Source organism: Orycteropus afer, unplaced genomic scaffold (genome assembly GCF_000298275.1).
Source record: "Orycteropus afer afer isolate SDZICR_OR568_19922 unplaced genomic scaffold, OryAfe1.0 scaffold00103, whole genome shotgun sequence".
Taxonomy (NCBI): Eukaryota; Metazoa; Chordata; class Mammalia; order Tubulidentata; family Orycteropodidae; genus Orycteropus; species Orycteropus afer.
Window position 1 is genome coordinate 7,624,218 of NW_006921690.1, and position 24,348 is coordinate 7,648,565.

Genomic DNA, 24,348 nt, shown 5'->3' on the forward strand with positions numbered 1-24,348 from the left:
ATTGCCCAACCTTCCTTCCGAGGAGTGGCTGGTGGGTTTGAACCGCCAGCCGTCTGGTTAGCAGGCAAGTGTCTTAGCCACTATGCTACCAGAGCTACTAGATACATTAAATAAAATCTTTGGGATATGTGTAAACAATATTTTTGAAATGTCTTTAAACACTGTCATTTACTCTTGCCAAAAACAAATAAGGCTTTATTTGATTTAGTATCTATCATAAACTGTGTATCTCTCTCTTTTTCCTATGTATTACAGGAAAAGTCAGATAATCATGTCAAAAGAGAGTTCCCAAAATTTGGCTCATTTTGTCTTTGTGATTTTTGTTTCTTTACTATTGTTTCCTTTTCTTTCTCTGTCATTTTAGAGGAGCCATTGAAGAAATATGAGCAATAAGTAGGGCCAGTAGCATATTTGCCATTGCTGACTAAAACCTATAAAATCAGAGGCCCTGGAAGCACAGTGGTTAAGCATTTGACTGCTAACCTAAGGGTCAGAGCTTCAAATCCAGCAGTGGCCCTGTGAAAGAACAATACGGCAGTCTGCTCCCATAAAGATTACAGCCTAGAAAACCAAACGGGGCAGTTCTACCCTGTTCTGTAGGGTTTGCCATGAGTCAGAATAGACTCAATGGCACCTAACAACAAACTATAAAATATGTGGCAAAAACAGGGTTAAATAAAAATCAGTTTCTTACGAGGCTTTTGAAAAATCAGAAATGCAAATATCTTACTCAAGTCAAAACTATTTCTTAATTAGATGTTCTTTGCTTAATCAAAAAAATGAGTTTGATTACAGTTTAGTAAATGTGTTATTTGATAGTGTAGACGCTTTCATCAAGATTTCACTTTATTCAAGAAAGGTAACACCTGTGGGTTGGTTTGCAAAAGCCTCTTTTGTTAAACGGACACCCGCAGGCCATGAGGCAATTACATTTGTTGCTTGCACTAAAAAGGAGGCACTTAAGTAGACCTCCTTAAGTATAGCTGAGAACTGGAGGCTTGATTCTTTTGTCTAGCCCTGAGATTAGGTTTTATCATAGCTTAGGAAGTAAATTTCTGACGTAAAAAGGAAAATGATTTAAGAGTTCTTTTAATGCTTTAAAATTTAGATATCCCTGGATTGGCTATATCTGAGACTCTGGGAAAATTCATATTTGAACAAAACTAAAAACAATTTCCATGGGGAACTCACTGCAAACAAATATACCTATATTTTTATTCAGTCTCATGTACTCATTCAAGGTAGCATGGCAGATATACAGGAGTATAAAAGGAAAAGTAACTTACGTATTAAAAGTTTTGGTTTCGAGAATTAATAATAACAAAGGTGTGGAATTAGGGTTTCCATTTTGGGCCATTTGTAAAACATTTACGATAAATGTGTTTATTGGCATCTTTTTCAATTGCAGTTGGAAAGATATAAATGAATATTTTAATGTACCACTTTATGCTGTTCCTATTTTATTAAAATAATATTGCTGTGAAAAATTTTTTCTCTTCTCTGGTTTGAATTTTCAGTTTAGTGATAACCACTAGGTTACACAAACAGACAATAACTATGTTTGAGTTGGAAAGCAAATTTTTGTTCTGTTCCTTGCCTCACCCCATACCAGAGCTTTGTTTTAATAGAAAGGTCAGGTTTTGAGTTTCAGACCCATACTGACTGTGTGTTGTGCTGTTTATTTAAATAAATTAGTTCTTGGCTAGCCTAATATTTTAGTGACCCTGAGAACTGGTGATAATACAGCTAATTGTAGTCATTTACTTGTCTTTACAAAGATGCAGAGCCTTTATATAGAGTTGAAAGTTAGTTCCCTGTCATTCTGCATTACAAAAGACAGACAAAACAAAAATAAAGTTTTAAAAACTCTTCCTAATTTGTGTCATGATGCATAATGCTCCTTTCCGCCGCCCCCCCCCCCATGAAAGTATCATTGAAAGAGTTCAGCATTTTAAGATACATCTCTGTATATGTCTCTCTATATAATTGATGACATGCTGGTCATAAAAAGGTAAATTCTGAATTATATAATTATGTAAAACAGAGGGTTTTAAAAAAAATTATACACACTGCCCTGAAACATTTTTTTTATGGGCTATCATGGAAGTATTTCCATCTTTCTCTGTTTTATTAGCTAATATTATAAAAGAACTAAATTTTATTTAACCATCAGCCACTCTTCAGAAAGAAGATTGGGCAATCTACTTCCATAGAGATACCACCTCGGAAACCTAAGGAGGGGTCGCTATGAGTCGAATTGACTCGACAGCAGTGAGTTGTTTTTCTTTTTTTTTTTTCTGCTTATTGAAGAACGTTTATACTGTTTCCAATTTTGAAATATGAACAATACCCTAGTAAGCTTCCTTATTCGTATATAATCGCTTGATAAGTTTTGACAAATTTTCCTAGACATTTTGATAGGGAAAACAACATAAATGGGATGCTACTGAAAAGGGACACAAGGTGGAGATGTCAAATGCACACTTTATTTACACCAAAAATTTTATTCTTCACCAAAATCATTCTTTATATTGTTAGGAAATATGCAAAGCAATAGCAACAAAAAGACTTTAAAAATTAAATAACTATGTTGAGTGTAATAAGTCCATTACAGAAGGACAAATATTGTATTTGTCCCCTACTGTAAAATGTCAAGAAAAGGTTTACATAGAATAGGAAACCTTGTTGGTTACCAGGGATGGGATGGGTGAGGATGGGAGGGAAAACTGCTAGATAGGTAAGAGACAAGTATTGATTTGGGTGAAGGAAAAGACAGTACACCAAAAGCCAGTGACCAACACAATAACCCTAAGGAAAAGGAAGACAGAGAGGAGCACAAGAAGTACAGACAACAAAGATAAACAGTATTATGTACACAATACTGCATTATCAGTAATAAACATTAATCTACAGGTGGATATATAGGTAGACAGACTAAATGATCAGGTTTGTCTGGGCAAAATAGAATATACTCATGACCATATATAAGTTTGGCAGATATGTCTACACACCTATTTATATATGCTATAAGAATGTCCATATATATAATAAAGCTAAGGGAGCAAAGTTATGGTAACAGTCACAGCCAAACACCCTGAGAGAATCAGTCACTGGGCCCATGGGCTTGGGACCATGGTGGCAGGGACATCAAACTTAGTTGATATAACATACTACACAAAAACATTGTTCTACATCCTACTTTGGTGAGTAGTGACTGAAAAAAAAAGTATTAAATCATAATTTGAATGTTTGTCAAATATTAATAAGAATAAGCTGACCCCTCGCTAACTGCCTAACAAAAAAACAAAACTCCTTCAACATTTGTTTTTAAAGAAACTAATCAAAATGCAGACAAACAACAAATAATATGTCCAGCACTCAGTCACCAATATCAGACCTATGAAGGAGGAGGATAATATGATCCCTAATCAAAAGAATAATCAAAGTGAATTTGCTAAGGTCATCTTAGGTTATAAGATCAATATACAAAAATCAAATAGATGAATTATTTATGCGTAAGTGTAACAAAATACAGATTTTATCTCAAACTGGATCATATACTTAAATACAGGTTGCCATGAGTTAGAGTAGATTTGATGGCAGCCAACAACCACACAGGTATTTACTGAAAAGATTTAATGTTTTCATTAATGAAATGTTTTGGGAGCTTTATTTGTAGTATGCCAAACTGGAAACAACCAAAATATCACTCAACAAGTTAACAGATAAACACTGTGACTTATAATGGAATACTACTCAGTAGTGAAAAAGAATGGCTGATATTTTTTCTTCAGTTCTCTCAGCTTGAGAAGTGTTAAGTGTATTATATATTCCCTTTTGGTTTTCTAACTCCGGGTCTTTGCACATTTAGTAATAATACTTTATACTTTGTCTTCTTGAGCCGCACTTTGAAATCTTTTGTTTAGATCTTTTATTTCATCATTTCTTCCATTTGCTTTAGCTATTCTGTGTTCAAGAGCAAGTTTCAGAGTCTCTTCTGACATCCATTTTAGTCTTTTCTTCCTTTTCTCTTTAATGACCATTTGCTTTCTTCATGTATGATGTTCTTGATGTCATCCCACAACTCACCTGGTCTTTAGTCACTGGTGTTCAGTGCATCAAATGAGTTCTTCAGATGATTTCTAAATTCAGGTAGAATATAATCAGTTTGTATTTGGGCTCTTGTGGACTTGGTTTAATTTTCTTCAGCTTCAACTTGAACTTGCATATGAGCAATTGATGGTGTGTTACACAGTCAGTTCCTGGCCTTGTTTTGACTGATAATCTTGAGCTTTGCCATCACCTACGTCAGATGTAGTTGATCTGATTTTTGTGTACTCTGTCTAGTGAAGTCTACATGTATAGCTGCCGTTTATTTTGTTGAAAAAGGTATTTGCAATGAGTAAGTTGTTGGTCTTGCAGAATTCTATCATGTGATCTCTGGCATAATTTCTACAACCAAGGCCCTATTTTCCAACTACCAATGCTGCTTCTTTGTTTCCAACTTTCACATTCCAATCACTAATAATAAGCAAGCTTCAAGTTAAAATATTAAAGGATTCTAAAGGCAAAATATTGAATGATGCAGAACGCATCAAAATTTGATGGAAGGGCTGGACATGGCGAATGGGGAATGAAACTAAATGTACACGTGACTTTGAATGTAAAACAAGGTCTTAAAATAAAAAAAATTTGATGGAAGGAATATAGAGTCACTGTACCACAAAGAATTGGTTGATGCTCAGCTATTTCAGGATGGTAGCATAAGATAAAAAACCAAAGGTATTGAAGAAGTCCAAGCTGCACTGAAGGAATTGGTGAATAGCAAGGCTCCAGGAATTGACAGAATACCCACTGAGATGTTTCAACAAACAGATGCAGCACTGGAGGCACTTCATTTATGCCAAGAAATTTGAAAGACAGCTACATGGCCACCGACTGGAAGAGATGCATATTTGTGGCCATTCCAAAGAGAGCTGATCCAACAGAATGTGGAGATTATAAAAAAATAGCATTAATATGACATGCAAGTAAAATTTTGCTGAAAATAATTCAAAACCAGTCGCAGCAGTATAATGACAGGGAACTTTCAGATATTCAAGCTGGATTCAGAAGGGAATGTACAAGAAATATCATTGCTGATGTCAGATGGATCTTGGCTGAAAGCAAAGAATATAGGAAAGATGCTTACCTATGTTTTAATGATCATGCAAAGGCATGTGGATCATAGCAAATTATGGATAATGTTGAGAAGAATGGGAATTCCGGAACACTTAATTGTGCTCATGAGGAACCTATACATAGACCAAGAGGCTGTCATTGGAACAGAACAAGTGGATACTGTGAGGTGTGTCAGGGTTGTATCCTTCCGCCATACTTATTCAATCTGTATACTGAGCAAATAATCCAGGAAGCTGGATTATATGAAAAGCATGGCATCAGGATTGGAGGAGGTTTCATTAGCAACCTGTGATATGTAGATGAAATAACCTTGCTTGCTGAAAGTGAAGATGACTTGAAGCACTTATTGATGAAGATCAAAGACTAGAGTCTTTAGTATGGATTACACCTCAACATAAAGAAAACAAAAATCCTCACAGCTGGACCAGTTAAGTTCTCAGGGATTTCATTTTACTTGGATCCATAATCAATACTCCTGAAAGCAGCAGTCAGGATATCAGATGTTGTATTGTACTGGGCAAATCTGCTGCAAAAGACCTCTTTAAAGTGCTGAAGAGCAAAGGTGTCATTTTGAAGACTAAGTTATGCCTAACCCAAGCCATGGTATTTTCTCTTGCTTCATATATTTGTGAAAGCTGGACAATGAATTAGGAAGACAAAAGAGTTGCTGCCTTTGAATTGTGCTGTTGGCAAGATACAATGAAGATACCATGGACTGCCAGAAGGACAAACAACTCTGTCCTGGAAGAAGTGTAACCAGAATACTCCGTGGATGCAAGAATGGCCAGACTTTGTCTCACCTACTTTGGTCATGTTGTCAGAAGGGACCATTCCATGGAGAAGGATATCATGGTTGGTAAAGTGGAGGGTCAGCGAAAAAGGGGAAGACCCTCAAGAAGATGGATTGACACAGTAGTACATTGATGGGCTGAAGCCTAATGATCGTGAAGGTCTCGCATGACTGGGCAGCATTTCATTCTGTTGTACATAGGGTCGCTATGAGTTGGAGCCAACTCAGCGTCACCTAACAGCAACAAATTGTATATATCAGTAATTATCAAAACATTCTAAGTGAAAGAAGCTGACCCAAAATAGCATGTGATGTACAATTGCATTTATAGGAAATTCTACAGCAGGCAAAACTAGTAACTAAAAGCAGATCACTAGACCTTGGTCCAAGGGTGCAGATGAGAGGTTAACTGCAAAGGATAAGAGGGACCTTTTTTGTGTAATAGAAATGTTCTTTATCTTGATTGTTGCTGATGGTTATATGGGTGTATGCATTTTTCAATACTTGTTTCAATACTTAAGATGAGTGTATATATGTATATTTCTATAAAATTGAGTTTTACAGTGAAAGAAATATACACCCTTCCCCCCATACCAGGGGGGAAGAAAAAAGGATGTTTCCAAAGTGGAGTCATTTACGATATCGTGGATTTTTAGTAGTGAGCTGAGTAATTGATAAAGGTAGGTCAGCAAAGGTGGTTGCTTTAAGACTCATATTTTAAGAGGTCTTCCTACTTAGAGAGAAGCTTGTTAAAGATAGCATCAGTGGCAAGGTTATTCCCTGGAATTCTGTACCTTACATGCAGTGTTGGTATCTGTGAGATGTAGTGATTCATCTCACAGATCTATATCTATCTATATACATAGATCTAGATCTCGATCTATCTGTTCTATAAATTGATGCAATAGGATGTATGTATGGGATTCAGATAAGAGTTAGCATGTCACATATTTGAAACTATTTCTTCTAAGAAAAGTCTACAATAGCACTTCACAGCTTGTTTTAAGGATAAAATGAGTGTTCAGGTTTTTTTTTTTTTTTAATTAAAAAGCCATGTATATAGATCATGGTTTTTGCTACTATTCCTCTCTTTTGTTTCATCCCTTGCAGTGAAGGGCTAGGTATAGACAGTCTGGGTCACACACTCTTTAAAGGCATCTGGTGATCTGTTCTTACTTTCTCTTAGAAGATTCTTTATAACCACTCAGTAGCTTCTGTAGGTGTTAATTTTATTACACATGAGATAATATTTCATCATTTTATTAATCTAATTTGGAAGAAACTTAGGTCATAATTGCCACAAAAATGATCTAACTAGTGACAGTCATCATCGTGCTTTAAAAGAATTTCTACTTACAAATATTGAACATCAATAAATACTTGAATTATAGCTGTGCTGTAAAAAAGTAAGATTATTAAGATTACTGGCCAGGGGCTTATCCTCTCATAAAACAGTCAAAAGTCTACAAAAGTAGATTTTTACACACATAAAAAGACTTTTACACAAAAATCAAGCAAGTAATATATTTTACAATCGAGAGTCCCCAACAAAGCAGACTTTACATGGTAAGTTCTCTGAACTATTAGAGAATCTGGTGTCAGCAGCAATATAAGGGGAAGCTTCCGTGAGATGGAATTTGTATGAGATCCTGGTTTATGATTACTTGGCTGGGTAGAAAAAGAGCTATATAGATACTATATACACTATATAGTATATAGATAGTATATACTATATAGATAGCTATATAGATACTATAAAGATAGTATGTTGCCTTTGGCGTTCATAGAATGTTTTTTCTTTGTAACTTGAATTTATTTAACTATTCATTACAGTCCCTGTTTTTAGAACTCATGAAAAAAAAAATTTTAAAGGAGAAACACTGAAGATCTTTTTCACCTTACAGCTTCTTCCAAGGCAGTACTGAGAATGTTCATTATGTGTGGCTTTTCAGAATTTAGTTTTGCTCTTCCTTTCTTTTGTAACATGAGACAGACCTATTTTTCTACTTGAGTAACCTTATGTTTCACTGTAGGAAAGAGCTAGAATTGCTGTTGTCCTTAAAAATCTTTAACTAGCTCCACTAATAAAAGTGAGAATGATTTTGTAGTACCTAATGTAGATACTCCTACATTTATATAGATTGAAGGAGCTCTGGTAGCACAGTGCCTAAGGCACTTGACTGCTAACCAGAAGGCTGGCGGTTCAAACCCACCAGGCACTTCTCGGAAGGAAGATGGAGCAATCTACTTCCATAGTGATATTGCCTCGGAAACTCAAGGAGAGGTCATTATGAGTTGGGTCCAACTCGACGGCACATAATAACAACAATATAGATTGAACACTTAGCATGTAACTAAATACAAAGAATTGACTTGAAGGTTTTTGACAAATACTTCTACACAATATAGCCATTACAAAGCTGTATTATCTCTGATATAAAGTGAAACTCTAATTTTACATGCATGTATGAACTTGTTTTTTAAAAAACAATTCTTGATATTTTTTTTAAAAAGTAGTGATTTCTTATTAAATCCAACAAGGGTATGTGTGTCAAAAAAATAATGAAAATAAATTGCATGCCAGTACATTATTTCAGACTGGTCAGTAATTCAACTTTCTTAGGTAACAAAATTTTTTAGAAGAACTTTAAAAAGCAATTGTAACAACTGTTGCTAAATTTTTGAGGTTATAGTCAGTAGTTAATAACGAGCAAATGTTTCACACTGCAAAAGGCATTTTTAAGGGTGTTTTTATTCAAAAGGCCAAACTTCCCATGCTTAGATAGATGATTACAGCATTCTTAAAAATAGAGCATTACAACACACAACATAAACGTAAATTTTTGCATCCCAATTTGATACAAAGGACTTTATTAAAATAGAATCTCATCCCTGGTGTAAAACTAATAGCACGATGGAGGAAAAAAGCCAAAGCTGAGACGGGAAAATGTCTTCTAAGTGAACACTGGAAATCCTGAAAATAAGAAATGTGTTTTTCCAAAAATCAAGTCCTTCCAAAGTGCAAAAATGAAAATAGTCTTTTACAGGAACGTCACTCCAGTTATAACCAAGAAAGTAAACCCAATATATATAAAGGGCACCTACTAATAAATTCTAATGTTGCCCAAGTTCTGCTTTCATAAAAACATTGTATGCTACATCTAATGAAAAGTTTCTATTAAATAAATTTTTAAGGATTCAGTAAAAGAATTCCCAGTCCCTGTGAACAGTCTGCAGCGCAGAGAGAGGCGCTTTCAGACTAGTAAGAACTGCAGCTTTCCACGTAAAGCATCCATTCTCCAGCAATGCTTCTGTCTCAATCCAGGTTCAAAGTCCAGGGAGAGGGGCTGTTGGCTAGTGGACACTGAGAATATGACCCCTTGGCAAAGCCTTTCCTGTGATGGAGGCGTTTGTGGCAGAGGCAAATCATCTCTTGGCTCTGATTCCCTGCCTCCTTCAGATTATTGCTCAGGTTTCCCCGGAGCTGCCCACAGGAGGGGATGTCCCTCCCAAGCTGACAATTATTCTGCCTATGGTGGAGGTTTTAAAAGGCGCTATGGTGGCATAGTGGATAAGGCATTTGGCTACTAACCAGGTTAGTGTTGCAAACCCACCAGCTGCTCCATGGAAGGAAGATGGGGCAACCTACTTCCATAAAGATTTGCAGCCTCAGAAAGCCAGAGGGGTCGCTGTGAGTCAGAATTGACTCCATGGCAGTGGGTTTATCAATCAGTAAACTGGCACAGATATTTTACACATCAGTCTGGTGACCTAAGTTTACTGGAATCTGCCCTTAAGAAATAAAGCTACCCTTCTTGTGATCACAAGGAGCTCCGGTGGTGTAGTGCCATCAGCCACTGTGTGGAAAAAGATCAGTCTGCTTCCATAAAGATTTACAGCTTGGAAATCCATTGGGGCAGTTTTACTTATCCCATATGGTTACCGTGAGCCAGAATCAACTTGATGGCAGTGGGTTTGGTTCGGTTTTAGTTTCTGTGATCACAAAACCCATTTCTGAGCCATAAGGCTAAGGGTCAGACCCTGGATTATAGAGGCCAGTCGTTCAAAGAGTGTGGTCCTTAGACCAGCAGCATCAGCTTCACCTGTGAACTTGTTAAAACTGCAAATTTGGGGCTCAACACCACAATCACAACCTCTGGGATGTAGCCCAGAAATCACAAGATTCTAATGCCTACTTAAGTTGGGGAGACACTGACATATACTATTATGTTGAAATGACCAAGTTATTAGAAGGGGCCAGGAGCTCTGGTGGCATAGTGCCTAAGGCATCTGACTGCTAACCAGAAGGCTGGCCGTTCAAACCCACCAGCCACTCCTCTGAAGGAGGACTGGGCAATCTAGTTCAGTAGAGATACCGCCTCGGAAACCCAAGAAGGGGTCACTATGAATCGAATAGACTCGATGGCAGTTTTTTATTTATTTATTTTTATTAGAAGGGGCCATAAGGGTGTTGACATGCCCCACATTAGGGCTAGGATTCTGTTTTCCAGCAGTGTATACTCAGTGACTAGCCTGTAGTAGGGCTCCTGATATATCTTTTTTAAAAAATATCTTAAAAAAAAAAAATTTAGGCGTAAGTTTACACAGCAAGTTAGGCTCCCCTTTAACAATTTTCACACACATTGTTCCATGCCATTGGTTCATTTTCACCTTGTGCCTGCACTCTCATCATTCCCATTGTTTGTTTCTACTGATCTGATAGTTTCACTTCCCTCATCTTTTCACCTTTGCTTTTGAGTAACTGACCATCTGGTCTCATATAGTTAGTTGTTTAAGGGAGCACATTATTACTGATGGTTTTGCTGTTTATGAGCCAATCTGTTATTGGCCTGAAAGGTGACCTGCCGAATTAGCTTTAATTACATGTTCAGTTATTTTCTACTAGTCTCTATCAGTGAAGTAGCGCTGGGCTTTTTTTTTTTTTTTAGTGATTTAAGTTTTGTTGTACATTTTTATTCCATTCTATCTGGGACCTTCTGTTGTGTCCCTAGTCATAATGGGTGGTAGTTGTGGATGGACACCATCTAGTTCTTCTCTAGTTTGTTCTTTTGAGCTTTGATTTCCTTCATTCTCTTTCATGCCACATTGAGTAGAAACCAATGGTTGCATCTTAAATGGCTACCTGAAAACTTGAGGCTATATACCAAACCAGGATATAGAACATTGTCTTTGTGAACTATGGTATGCCAACTGATTAAGCTGTCCCCCAAGATTATGTTCCCAAGCCATTTAATCCTGAAACCAATCCTGAAAGTTTGGATGTCTCGGAAGCCTATGTAACTGTGGCCCCTATGTGGTTTGTTATATATGTGGTTTTATGCCTACAGATACACTCATACATGCATATGCATTTACTCATACATGCCTTTCTGCACACGTGTCCAAAATTACCTATGTAACCACACATTTTTGGGTGGGGTTTACTGTTGTGAAATTTTATTTACCTAATTGCTCCTTTTTCTTATGTATTTCTCGGTGTCTTTATTTACCTTGATCAAGCTGTGCTGACTTTACCCTATTTGGTTTTGCCTTTCCTGTCATCAAAATTAACAGGTGTCTACTATCCAGAAAGTGATTACCCCACAGAAGGCACTTTTTTTTTTTTTTTAAATGTGTTGTTCTAAATATGTTTATCATTGTGATTGAGTACAATTTTAAAGTTATGATAACTAGTTAATATATAGGACATATAGGAGACAGGTCTTTTCATTCAGCAGAAGGTCACAATCATTAATTTTACAACTGATGATTTTTTTAATAAGTCTTTCTAGTTCTTGATGGTCATTACTGAAGTACAATGCATTGAAGATATGGCCTGTACAAAGGCAGAACAGGGCTCTTAATTAGAATTCTGACAAGCCCACTCCAATAAAATGATGAGATTATTTGTAATTGATGTCACAGTCAATTACCATTTAGTTCATCATGAACATTCTAATAAGTCTGGCCTTGGTACTGGCCCCCAGGATGTTGCAGAGTGAGTGGCTGCCCTGCTTATGCTGTTATTGAGACAGAAGGGCGCATTTTCAGTCAGCATCCTAATGACCTCTTTTGAAGTCTATTAAATTAACGATCCTGTCACACTATTTTGCTCTCTTATAATCTCACTTTGGGTTTGTGTAACAAATTGTTTGGGAACCATGTGACAAAAAAAAGATAGGATATTAAAAAAGTTGAAATCATTGCTATTTAGTAAAAGTTACCATTTTGTTTTGCAAAAAATGAAAGTGCAATCATAGGACTTACATACATTTTATAAAAGAGAACTGTAGGATAATTTCCCTCTTCTCCAAAAGGCATTTTTTTTTTTTTTTTTTTTTATGTACAGTGCTCCAAAACCAAATCAAACCAATTGCTATAAATTCTGACTCAATAGCATAGTGACCCCAAATAAGGTGTTTTCTTTTAAAGGGGCTGTTTTTCTTTCCTAATTCTAGGTGCCAATGGGTCATGTTTGGTTAGAAGGTGATAATCTACAGAATTCTACAGATTCCAGGTACTATGGACCTATTCCGTATGGATTAATAAGAGGACGTATCTTCTTTAAGGTACTATTTTCTGTTTAAAATGTGGGCTTTCTTCTCTAAATAGAAGGAAAAAGTTTCTTTCAATATGAACTTTGAAATCTAAGGGATGTCACTGCACTTAACTGTGGCAACGATTTCGTTTTATAAACATGTTGGCAATTATTTCACACACACACAAAAAAAACCTCACTGCCGTCAAGTCAGATCTGACTCATAGCAGCCCCTTCTTGGGTTTCCTAGGTGGTATCACTACGGAAGTAGATTGCCCAATCTTCCTTCCAAGGAGTGGCTGGTGGATTTGAACTGCCAGCCTTATTTCATAGCTGTATGTAAAACATTATCTACCCACCCACACACACAGAGGTAATTAAGAATTCCCAGAATAATTGTTCTGTTTGAACAATAAATTTAAACTAGTTATAGCTTACCTAACCTGCAGTCTCAAAAAAATCTACTTCCCTTGTACGACCGTTACAATTAGTATAAGTCTGAGCATATATTAATATTCATCTACAGAGAAACAGTGTAGAGCCAACAGCCCCATGTTAGAATGCCTCAGTCAAGGTAATACAGGACTTAATTGTAGTTATAGTAAATGTTTGATTCTTAGAAAAGATGGTTTTCACCAGCTCCTCTTTTCTGTCACAAGCAGTAAAGAATAAATACACGTGAATATTTGGAGCTGTTTTCTTTACATTTAAATTGATGTCATATTCAAGTACCTAATCCTAAACAACATGACCAAAATAGGTGAGACGAAGTCTGGCCATTTTTGCTTCCAAGGAGCATTCTGGCTGCACTTCCTCCAAACAATGAATAAGGAAGACTGAAGAAGAGTTGAGGCTTTTGAGTTGTGGTGCTGGCGAAGAATGCTGAAAGTACCATGGACTGCTAAAAGAACTAACAGATCTGACCTGGAGGAAGTGCAGCCAGAATGCTCCTTGGAAGCAAGAATGGCCAGACTTCGTCTCACCTGTTTTGGTCATGCTGTAAGAAGGGACCATTCCCTGGAGGAGGATGTCATGCTTGGTAGGGTGGAGGGTCAACAAAAGAGGGGGAGGCCTTCAACGAGATGGACTGACACAGTGGCTGCCATGATGGACTCAAGTATAGCAGGGAGTGTGGGGCTGGCGCGGGATCGGGCAGTGTTTCGTTCTGCTGTGCATGGGGTCGCTACGAGTCGGAAACGACTCGACGGCACTTAACAACAACAACAATCCTAAACATTTTTAATTGAAGGTTTAAAGTTAACTCTTATTTGGGGTAGTAAAAGAAAGGATACACACACAGTTATATATCCACATACATATTCACACAGTGCACACATAATTTCTTGTATATGGTTTGAATGTTCTGAACGTCAGAGTTTAAATACATACATACATACCTACAAGCTTATCTTCTAAAGTCTTATGATGCAAGAAAAAAAAAAAAGTGCTTGACTGAAGAGTAAGGAGAAAGCATTTAACCATGTGGCACAGAAAAAAGGGATGTATGAAAAAAAGGGATATAATGATAATATAACATCACTTTTAATTTGTCTTCAACCACATTTTGATTTTACAGATTTGGCCTCTGAGTGATTTTGGATTTCTACGTGGCAGCCCCAACGGCCACAGATTTTCTGATGATTAGCAAGCATTTATTCTTTTGATATGATTATCCTCTGTTCAGGTGAATTTAATTATAGTCATTGAAACCATGTATTGACCAATAAACTATCTGCTCTTCAGTTTTAGCTATTTTTGTTCAATGTACAGATTAAGCAACACATTCTGCAAATGACATTGTAGTCTGTAAAATACATGGATATATAGATAAAAATATAAACCAAAGTAAATTTTATGATAGATGTAAAAAATATTTTTAGGGGAAAAACCTGGATGACTACCTCATTTTTTGAGTATTTGGTTTTATGGGTATAATGAAAGTAAACTACTCTTCTTGAACACATACTTCATTTATATTTGTACATGAGAGCAATCACTCTTATTTAGACATCTGACAACCCCAGGAGTTTCAGTCATCCCTTAAAGGATTCCTTAAGGTTCTTTAAATGAATTATAACTCATATTGTACAAAGAACATTAAATATGCAGGAAAATAAATCCCTAAGAGTTATGGCGGGAGCTCTGGTAGTGTAGTGGCTAAGGCACTTGACTGCTAACCAGAAGGCTGGCGGTTCAAACCCGCCAGCCACTCCCCAGAAGGAAGGTTGGGCAATCTACTTCTGTAGTTATATTGTCTTGGAAACCCAAGGACGGGTCGCTATGAGTCAGGTCTGACTCGACGGCACATAACAACAACAACAACAAGAGTTATGGCATCTATAGTCAGCTGTAATAAAAATAAGTACATTATAAAAGCCCATTTCATTATACAAGCAGTGCAGTGGTTTGTTATTCATAAATATAGGGATTAATAATCTATTTTAATAATCTGAAATAAAAAGGAAACTAGTATAACTGTTTTAAATGTTTTTTTAAAAGCTTCCATTTTCTAAATTACATTCTAAAATTGAAAATGGCAGCATTTAAGAGATTACTCCATACTTCAGTATATTAGTGCTATTGTTTGGTGCCATTAAGTCCATTTCAATTCACAGCGACTCCATATGGTTTTTTAAACTGTAATCTTTATGGAAGCAGACTGCCAGGTCTTTCTCCCACAAAACCACTGGGTGGGTTTGAACCAACAACCTTTCAGTTAACAGCTGAGTGCTTAACTGTTGTGCCACCAGGACTCCTTCCTTTCAGTACAGCCACATGCATTTGAAATATAGGGCCAGGAATGGAGTTGAGCCTTCTGCCTCTAAAACCATCCTTCTTTCTATAGTTGCCACTTGGCCATCTATTAACTTTGAAATAATAACCTCATGAATATCCATATCCAGCGTTCATTATGGGAGAACTAGGGAGCTCTGGTGGCATAGTGCCTAAGACATTCGACTGCTGACCAGAAGGCTGGCGGTTCAAACCCACTAGCCACTGCTTGGAAGGAAGACTGGGCAATCTACTTCTGTAGCGATACCCTTCGGAAACCCAATGAGAGCTCGCTATGAGCCGGATCCAACTCAACGGCATTGCGTAGACCCATATGCTATTCACAATGATTCTAATTTGATTGTAATAACTCTAAAATTTCAGCTAAAGATAAAATAGGCCTATAACCTAGTTAGAAACATCATCTGTTTTTTCAGCAAAGGAATGTGATGACGCTATTACTCAATAAGATGAGAGGAAAAAGAAAATTCTTATATAGTACACCAAGGAAAAAACAAACCATTAATACAGTCCTTAGGAATTAACTAAATTTAATTTTAATTTAAATCCTTTTTTTGGGAGCAATCTGTAAGTTATAAATAAATACAAATAACTAAGTTAATTTTCTATTAATCCGAGGTGGCCTCTGCTTGACAATCTTATGTTCTTAGCAAATAACACAGATGACTTAAAAGAGAATTTTTCTTCTTTAACTTTTGTATGTTTGCTCAAATGTATTCTCAACATATCCGAATATAGTTAATATTTCCAAATAGTGAATAATTTCAGCTATAATGAATGAGTTCTACAATCAGTGAACAGGTATCACAAGAAATCAGGTTAACTTGTTCTGCTTCATCCTTAGAAACAATGTATTTTCCACCACATCGGCAGCTCAGAGAAAAAGAGTGATCATCTGCAAAGAAAACAAGTATTTCAGATGTTTACCAGTAACTACTTTGTTAATACTTTTAAAAAAAATGCGGTTTATTCCATAGGTATAGCAAAACCAAGAAGCAGCTCATTGTTAATATTCATTTGTCTCCAAGAAAGATAGGATAGCAGATGTTGCCTGGCTACCACTGTCAACCACACATAGCCCCGGGGACTGGTGCAGGAGATCCTGGATAGAGTGGGAGAACACTGTGGAACAAAACTCAAAATCATAAAAAAAAAAAAAAAGACCAGGTTTGCTTGTCTGATTGATAGAGCCTGGTGAGACCCCTGAAGACTATGGCCCCCAGTTACCCTTCCGGTCTGAATCTGAACTCACTGCTATGGTTTCCAGTCGAACAACAGCATATGGGGTGAACATTTGCATCAGGTAGATACACTCCTTGGAACGATCAATCAAACACAGAAGGGCAGTGTTTTGCACAGGGAGATAGCTGAGGGGTGGGGATGGACACAGGAAGAGGTAGGTAACTCTATGGGAACGAAGTGGGAAGAGAGCTGTTACATTGTGGGGAACTGCAGTCAATGTCATGAAATAAAATGTGTATGAACTACTGTACAGAAAACAAATTTGTTCTATAAACTTTCACCCAAATCACAATAACATTTAAAAAAAAATAGATGTCAAGTTTTAATCTCCAGGACCTGTGAATATCACCTTATTTGGAAATAGAGTACTTACAGATGTAATTAGTTAACATGAGGTCATACTGTAGTACATTGTTGTTGTTGTTATGTGCCGTCGAGTCGGCCCCGACTCATAGCGACCCCTCCTTGGGCTTCCGCGGCAGTATCACTACAGAAGTAGGATTGCCCAACCTTCCTTCCGAGGAGTGGCTGGTGGGTTTGAACCGCCAGCCTTCTGGTTAGCAGTCAAGTGCTTTAGCCACTATGCTACCGGAGCTCCTATACTGTAGTATGTTGTTGTTACGTGCCGTCGAGTCGACCCCCGACTCATAGCGACCCCTCCTTGGGTTTCCGAGGCAGTATCACTACGGAAGTAGGATTGCCCAACCTTCCTTCCGAGGAGTGGCTGGTGGGTTTGAACCGCCAGCCTTCTGGTTAGCAGTCAAGTGCTTTAGCCACTATGCTACCAGAGCTCCTCCCATATAGTGGGCCTTAATATGACTTGTGTCCTTATAAGAGGAAGTGAGGGAGGAGAGACAGAGACACATGGTGAAGAACCCCACACAACAATGAGGCAGAGACTGGACTTATGTTGCCACAAGCCAAGGAATGCCTGGAGCTACCAGAAGCCGGAAGAGATAAGAAAAGATTCCTCTGGAGCCTTCAGAGAGAACATGGCCCTGCTGACAGCCTGAATTTATACTTCTAGCCTCCAGAACTGTCAAGAGAATAAATTTCTGTTGTTTTAAACTACCTACTTTGTGGCAATTTGTTATGGTAGCTTATTCAATATTCAGTAAAGATACAATGTATTTAAATGAGAACTAGAAAAATGTCTTGCATACAAGGGCAATGTTTTCTAAACACTGTCTATAATCTTTTTCTGTAGAAGAAATGGACTGAAGCTATGAATCAACAGCATAAAGATCTTAGGAGGAGAGAGACTGCTCAGAAGCAACTATGTTATTACTTGCCCTATCCATCTCACAGCCTGATGCTTTTGCCTGGAGTGGCATCTATGCTAACTCAGCTGCTTAACAAATATGGATACTTTATTATAGCAGCACATTACTTTAAGGATCCTGACTCAAATATATAAGCACAACACAAGGGTTCATTTATTTTTCTCTGTGTATTTATTTGTTTGTTGTATATAATGATTTATGAGCTAACAGGAAGAATTTGGAAAGCAACACACATTCAAAGCAACACGGTTGGCTGCCATCTTTGAGCAGGGCACAACTATTTGTTTCCCTACTCATCAAAATACCCTGGGCAAGAGATTTGGTTGCTATGCAACACATATGCAGCACTTGTTTACAATAGCAATTACGAACCGTCTAAATAGGTTCAAAGCCCTGCTGTCAATTATAGCAAGAAAAATTATTTGTCTAATAAGAAAGTAAACAGACACATACTACACTGATTAATCAGGTAACACAACTGTATTTTAAAAAAACTATTTGGGGAAAGTGTCCCTAGTCTCACCGATAAATCACATTTCATGCGTGCTCTCCACAGACTAGCAGTGAAAGCCTGTGTTGTCATCGTATACCATTTTGCAGCAGCAGCTCTCCCTCCTTACTGTGATGAAAACTATCGCCACCACTGAGAACCTCAATTATGCAAAACCAGCACATTTTCTGCAAATAAGAATTTCCACTCTGGGATTTTGTTGGTAGGGAGAGAGTAGGTGGTGTTGGGACTGGTACCACAGGCAAAAACTTAATTCCTCTTCTAAGTCAATATGGCTTGTGACCCAACTCCCAGAGAGCAGTAAAAATTAAGAATTTTCCATTAAAAGAATATTCCAATAAACTTGGCTGTAGGAAGGATGTGTTCTACCTATCCATACTCACTACCAAATTTTTAAAAACCCCTAGGGTCTTACTAGCCCATGCTGAGTAATGCAACTATAGGGTTAGAAATAGGTATAAAATCTAGGACATAGTAAGATTTTCTTCATTTGCCCAAAGAAACACTTAAGTACGGTACTCATGGCTTCCATTTGTTTTCCCAACTTAATGTTAAATAACCACAGTAATTTAAGAAACTATCACAGGAACTGGGAAATAAAATTGGATATAAATTTTAAATTTCTAATAATATAAAAGGGAAAAAAAGACATGACTTCATGATAGGCCAAGTGATAGATTTATTCTTTTCTCTTTAAGAGATAAGCAAAAAGTAAGGGTGAAGATCAAGTATCCAAGTCGGTGTGTGTGCCCTGACAGTTTATGATTCTATATAAAGAGAAAACGGACAAATAATCCTAATAGGAATTAATTTCAGTTTTCAAGATAAGAAAAAAATTACCACGTTTGACTTTATTTACCATATTACATAGAGAATAATACAAAAACAAAAGTAGTATTACAAAAAAATCTTATTTATCTAACATCTAATTTTCTTACTGAAAAATCCCTAATACTTTTCTTCACTGTAGTCAAGCAAAAAAAAAAAAAAATCCCAACCTTTATTCCAAGACATTTCTTCAAGATATACTCGTGCATCTACTGGTCCGATATTTCTTAGCTCATCTTCTGTAAAATATAAAATTATAAAGTTTTTATACTTTAGTCATAACTATAAAGAATGCTGCTGAGAAGGCAGCTCCAGCCGGGTTCTTACAATTCCATACCTACCATTTAAAAAAATGTAGGTTACAACTTTTGACAATAAAGTTTTAAGACTACTGACTTCAGCTGACTAGAAAATCCACAATGTAACACTTCTTTTAAACTTCAACAGTCAAAATCTTTCCCATTTTTCTATAAATATGCAACGTGCAAAGCCATCAAGTCAATCTGTTGATTCTTTCTGACCATCAGATTTGTGGGAGACTGAAACACTTTTTAGCAGATGAACTGTATCTGTAGGTAAGGTGGCAGTGTGGAGTTGGGGATAAATAACTGTATTGGAACCTTAGTTGTAAAATTTTATTTTCTAACCTTAAGGGTAATTAGTAAAATAGGAGTTATCTCTTCCTCAGTATACCTCAGGAGGGTGTTTTTCAAATCTAATGAGATTAGGCTAGAAGTTTTTTTAGAGAACAAAACGCTACCCAAATATAAGAGGATACTAGTCATCTGGTCTTCAATTGCTTGCAAAAGAATTATAAATAACTTGTAAATAGAATGCCTTTAATACTTCAGTGACCCCATAACCATATTGCATTGATGTTCTTTTGCTATTTTCTGGGCCAAAGTTTTCCCTACAGATGCAAAGTCCAAGGAAGCCTGGAATTCATCCTGAATTCAGTTAAGAATATAGTCCAGGTAGTAGTATAAGCATGCAGTTTGGGATAAAGAAAACAGCTACAGATGGGAGGCAATGGTCTTTGTTATTAAAGGCATATTATACTTCCTGCATACTTGTATTGTTCTTCTAGAAGTCAATGCTTAAAAAGAAACTACTAAAACCCACCCCCCCAACTCCAATGAAATTTTCTTTAGCTGTCTCACTAGTCTCTTGTTCACTTGCTGAGAATACTTCCCTTTGTTCCCTTGTGTGAATGCCTGCAATTTAATTATATTTAATAACTGCCTGTTCAAAATTTATTGGTGAGTTACACAATTTTAGAATAGATGAAAAGATTATACAATATTTTGAACTCACCATGGCTTTCCATTAAGGTATGTCAAATATTACATCACTTCATTTATACTGGGTACCAACATTCTATTAGACTCTCTCCCAAATCCAAAGATATATATAGACCTTGCCCAGTGGTTGAAGATGGTTCTTTCATCTCCGTAGGGTCACTGAAGAATGTTATCAGGATACAAACTAGTTTCTGAACAAAACAAAACAATTTCTACCTTCTATATAAATTATATTTGGTGTTATGTTATTCAGTTACTTCTAATTTAAAGAAAACATTGTACCTCAAAGTCTCAAGGATGGGAAAAAAAATCTTTCAATTTCTTACCCATCTTAATTATGCCAGAAGGACCAGACTGAATGAGGAATTTCTGAATGAGGAAGTGAAATGCTGTTTTTGAGTCAGGAATGAAGGTAATTAATTGGTATTTTATAACTCCTATTTAGGGCAAAAATAGAGGTAGTCAATTAACAACCAAGTTATCTATAGTCCAGGCTATCTTACAGATATCTTAACAATTTTGGTATCAATTAAAGCAAATCAGAAAAGACAGACAATGACAAGATGAATAAGCCTTTTTAATCCAGCCTATCCTGGACACTGTAATACATTAATTGGGGGGGGGGCATTCATATATATTTATTTTGCCCATTTTTATTTTTAAATAATGAGAAATAATTGGCAAATATAACTGCCAAGCAAGTCAGCTTCCTATTGTTCTGCTTCTCTACTGGAAAGCTACTGTTATTCTCACCTAGTTACTTGTTACTGTAACATCCTGTAATCCTTTCTATTATTCCACCTACTCAAGAAAGTGACTTTTACATCTTTATTATTTTTCCTTTATCTTTATTCACAGGACTTGTTTTTCGGTTGAAAGGTTGGCTTAGACCATATTTCCTGGTAAAAGGAGTTTAACATAAGTCTATCTTCTGTGGCTATTCTAAAATCTATATATTGACTTGATTATTCAATACCATATGCACATAGTCTAAATTTCTATGGGGATTCTGGTTTTAAGAGTCAGTACTTGACACAAATAAAGAACACACGATATGATTTCCAGTATATGAAATGTATGTTATATTCCTTGATGTTACAAAACGGGGGATGGAGTGACCAGTGACTGGAAGGAGTCACAGGGGTCTTCTAAGGATGCCTGTTAAATGAGTGTGCATACTTAAGATTTGAGAACTTCTCTCCCTATATATTACTTCAATGAAAAATTTTAGAAAGACTAGACTCTAATGGAAATATTTTAAATAGAAATAGGAAAAGTTAAAGGAAAGAATTAGTCTTTTGAAAAAATGTAGTCTATGAAAAGACGGTAATCTAACAGCTTCTGAAAAAGGCTGGGTGATTAACTCAGGGGAAAATTGGATCCCTGGAGAACTGTATAATGAGCAGAGGGGTATATACAAGCAAAAGGTGAATCTAAATGCAGGAGGTGGGGGTGGGGTAGAGTGACCAAAGTCCTTTGTTGAAAGGCAGGTGTCCAGGGAATGGAGCAACAGCATCCCCCTACACACACACACAAACTATTATAAGGAAGGAGCACAAACAAATCAATGTGGATTTTTTCTTTCTTTCTTTTTAAACAATGATCTCTGCTTGTCCACTATTGTGGTTATAATTAGAAAACTCAATTCTTCTCTATCCCCTAAAGTAATCACACTAACCCTGTAATTAGCTTTGATAATTGTCTAGAATCAGGCATGGAGTCTGAAAAAACAGGTAAGTTAGTTTTCTTTTGTAGTATTATATAAATATTTTGGTCATTATAATGAAACATTTTTTAGGCATCTGAAAATTCAAAAGCTATTTCAGAGTTCTGCTGAAAAATGATACAACTAAATATATTAAGGAAACATAAACTGACTTAGAAAGTGATTTAATTAAAGGAAGAGATCCAAGATTTTAAATCTGGTATCTTAGCTACAGAATGGTAATAACACCAAAAAACAAATCAAACCCAAAACAAAACAGTCGTTTGGAAAGAGAAGCATTACATGGTATTTGGTGTGCTCTTTCTTGAGAGTCCAATGACACTACATGATTACTGCTTCTTTTGAAGTGAACTCGTTCAGATTTTTCTAAGGTATCTGGGAACGTAAAGGTCTGTTCACACCCTGTGCTGTGATCACAAGCTTAACCAAATATGGAGACAAGAGAAACTTCCAAATTTACTTACATATAGAAAGCAGTGCATTAGAGCTGAAGAAAGATTCTTGAAGAATATAATGATAAAATCAAATAATTTATGTGGCTACTTGAAAAAGAATCTTTCCAATCTTTAGAAGTATCAGCCCTTGTGACCTTGTGTTCTATTGGATTTGTCTGACAACAAGAGGTGAAAGAATTCTGTGGCTCCATTGTCTCAACGGTAGGATCTAAGAAAACACTGGCAGGACTCATCACAGAGGTTTATGAGCCTGCAATTCAAAGAGATTAAAAGGAAAATCTACGGAGATTCTTTCACACTGAAGAATAACATTAAATAACTATTAGCAGCTTGGTTCAGTAAAGCTTACTAGAGCTCTCGCTGGGTCATTCACAACTTTCTAAAAGAGGAAAGGTTTTTTTCAGCTCCATTTGGGAATCAATAAATATTTCTTACTTCTTACAAGACAATGGAATTCCAGTCTTTTTAAACTTCCTCCTAATGATAGTAAAATTTCTAAAACAACTCTTTGTTTGCTGCCTAAATAATTACACTTCTTAATCCCAGGAAACCTTTTCTAAGTATAGCTACAATTCAAAAATAAATAAATATAATTTTTTTTAAAAAAAAAGCAACAAAAAACCACAGAAGCGAGGAATTTAACTTCATTCATTACCACTGCAGTATCTGAAAGTCTCATTAAACCCAATGCTGTCCAAAAGATCAAGTCCAGCGGCAGCTCTGTCCCTACTATTCATGTGCAGCAATGTCACATTACTCAAGAGATCAATAAATCCCCAGAATGCTCTCATTTAGTAATCAGTCCACTGTTTTTATTTTTAACTAAACAAAACAGAAGCTGCTTCAAATTTAAGCTACAGACATCATCTGTGTGTACAAAAGCAAGCAAGAGATAAAGAACAGTGTTTTCTTTCAGGTCTAACTCAGGAGCTTGCTGTTTTATAATTAAATTTAATTTTAAACAATCACCTCATTCTTAAAAATCACTGCACTATATATAATTAAATTTTTCATACAGGAAGTAACTTGATAATCATTTTCCTCTTCCTTATGTCCTGAGAAAAGTCTCCAACTTAAGAAATCAGAATCAGGCAACATTTTTAACTTGAAACCTCTTCATTAAATCATAAAGCCCTATAATCCTCTCCCAGATGAAAATAAGAGTCACCATTGCAAAGCTTTCCACAACTGAGAAAAACTACAACTTGTAGCTTAACTATGGGCTTGAAGAACTCTGCAGCTTTCATAAACTGGGTGTGAACCAAATGAAACCTTGGGAACAGCTCATTCTGTTTCACTACTGAATAGGAAGAGCGGTGACAGGAGGCCTGGTTTCTCATTCTGACCAAAAAATGCCTCATTCCTAACTATTTGGAACTAGAAAACAGTAGAATGTACATAAATGACTCAAAACCTAGCAGCCCAGAACAGTGATTAAGAGAAGAATGGCTTCTAATTACTAGCTAAGTGACCTTGGCCAAATTACTTAACCTCTCTGAGCCTCAGATTCTTTCTCTTGAAATTAGATAGTAATATTTTCCTTAAAAGGTTGTTAAACAATGTTAAGCAATATGTAAAAGATAATTACCACAGTAGTAGTGCTCGATAAATGACAGCCACTTTAAGTTATTATCCCTTAATGTTTGTGTTGACCTGAATATGGAAGAATGTAACAAAATTTAAAAACATTAAAAAATATA

General features: G+C 36.4%; 2 protein-coding genes across 2 annotated transcripts in view; one reads left to right on the plus strand and one right to left on the minus strand.

The window, feature by feature from the left end:
* The window catches only part of IMMP1L (inner mitochondrial membrane peptidase subunit 1), a 62,064-nt gene extending 47,910 nt beyond the window's left edge, over nt 1-14,154 (plus strand). Inside the window, exons 5-6 of the mRNA XM_007943296.2 lie at nt 12,430-12,540; nt 14,086-14,154. Coding sequence (XP_007941487.2) covers nt 12,430-12,540; nt 14,086-14,154 — 180 coding nt within the window. The remainder of the gene's footprint in view (nt 1-12,429; nt 12,541-14,085) is intronic.
* Nucleotides 14,155-16,066: 1,912 nt separating this feature from the next.
* DNAJC24 (DnaJ heat shock protein family (Hsp40) member C24) overlaps nt 16,067-24,348 on the minus strand; it is a 95,494-nt gene continuing 87,212 nt past the window's right edge. The window contains exons 3-4 of the mRNA XM_007943297.2: nt 19,337-19,405; nt 16,067-16,197 (exon numbers count right to left, since the gene is read on the minus strand). Of these exons, the coding sequence (XP_007941488.1) occupies nt 16,067-16,197; nt 19,337-19,405 (200 nt within the window). The remainder of the gene's footprint in view (nt 16,198-19,336; nt 19,406-24,348) is intronic.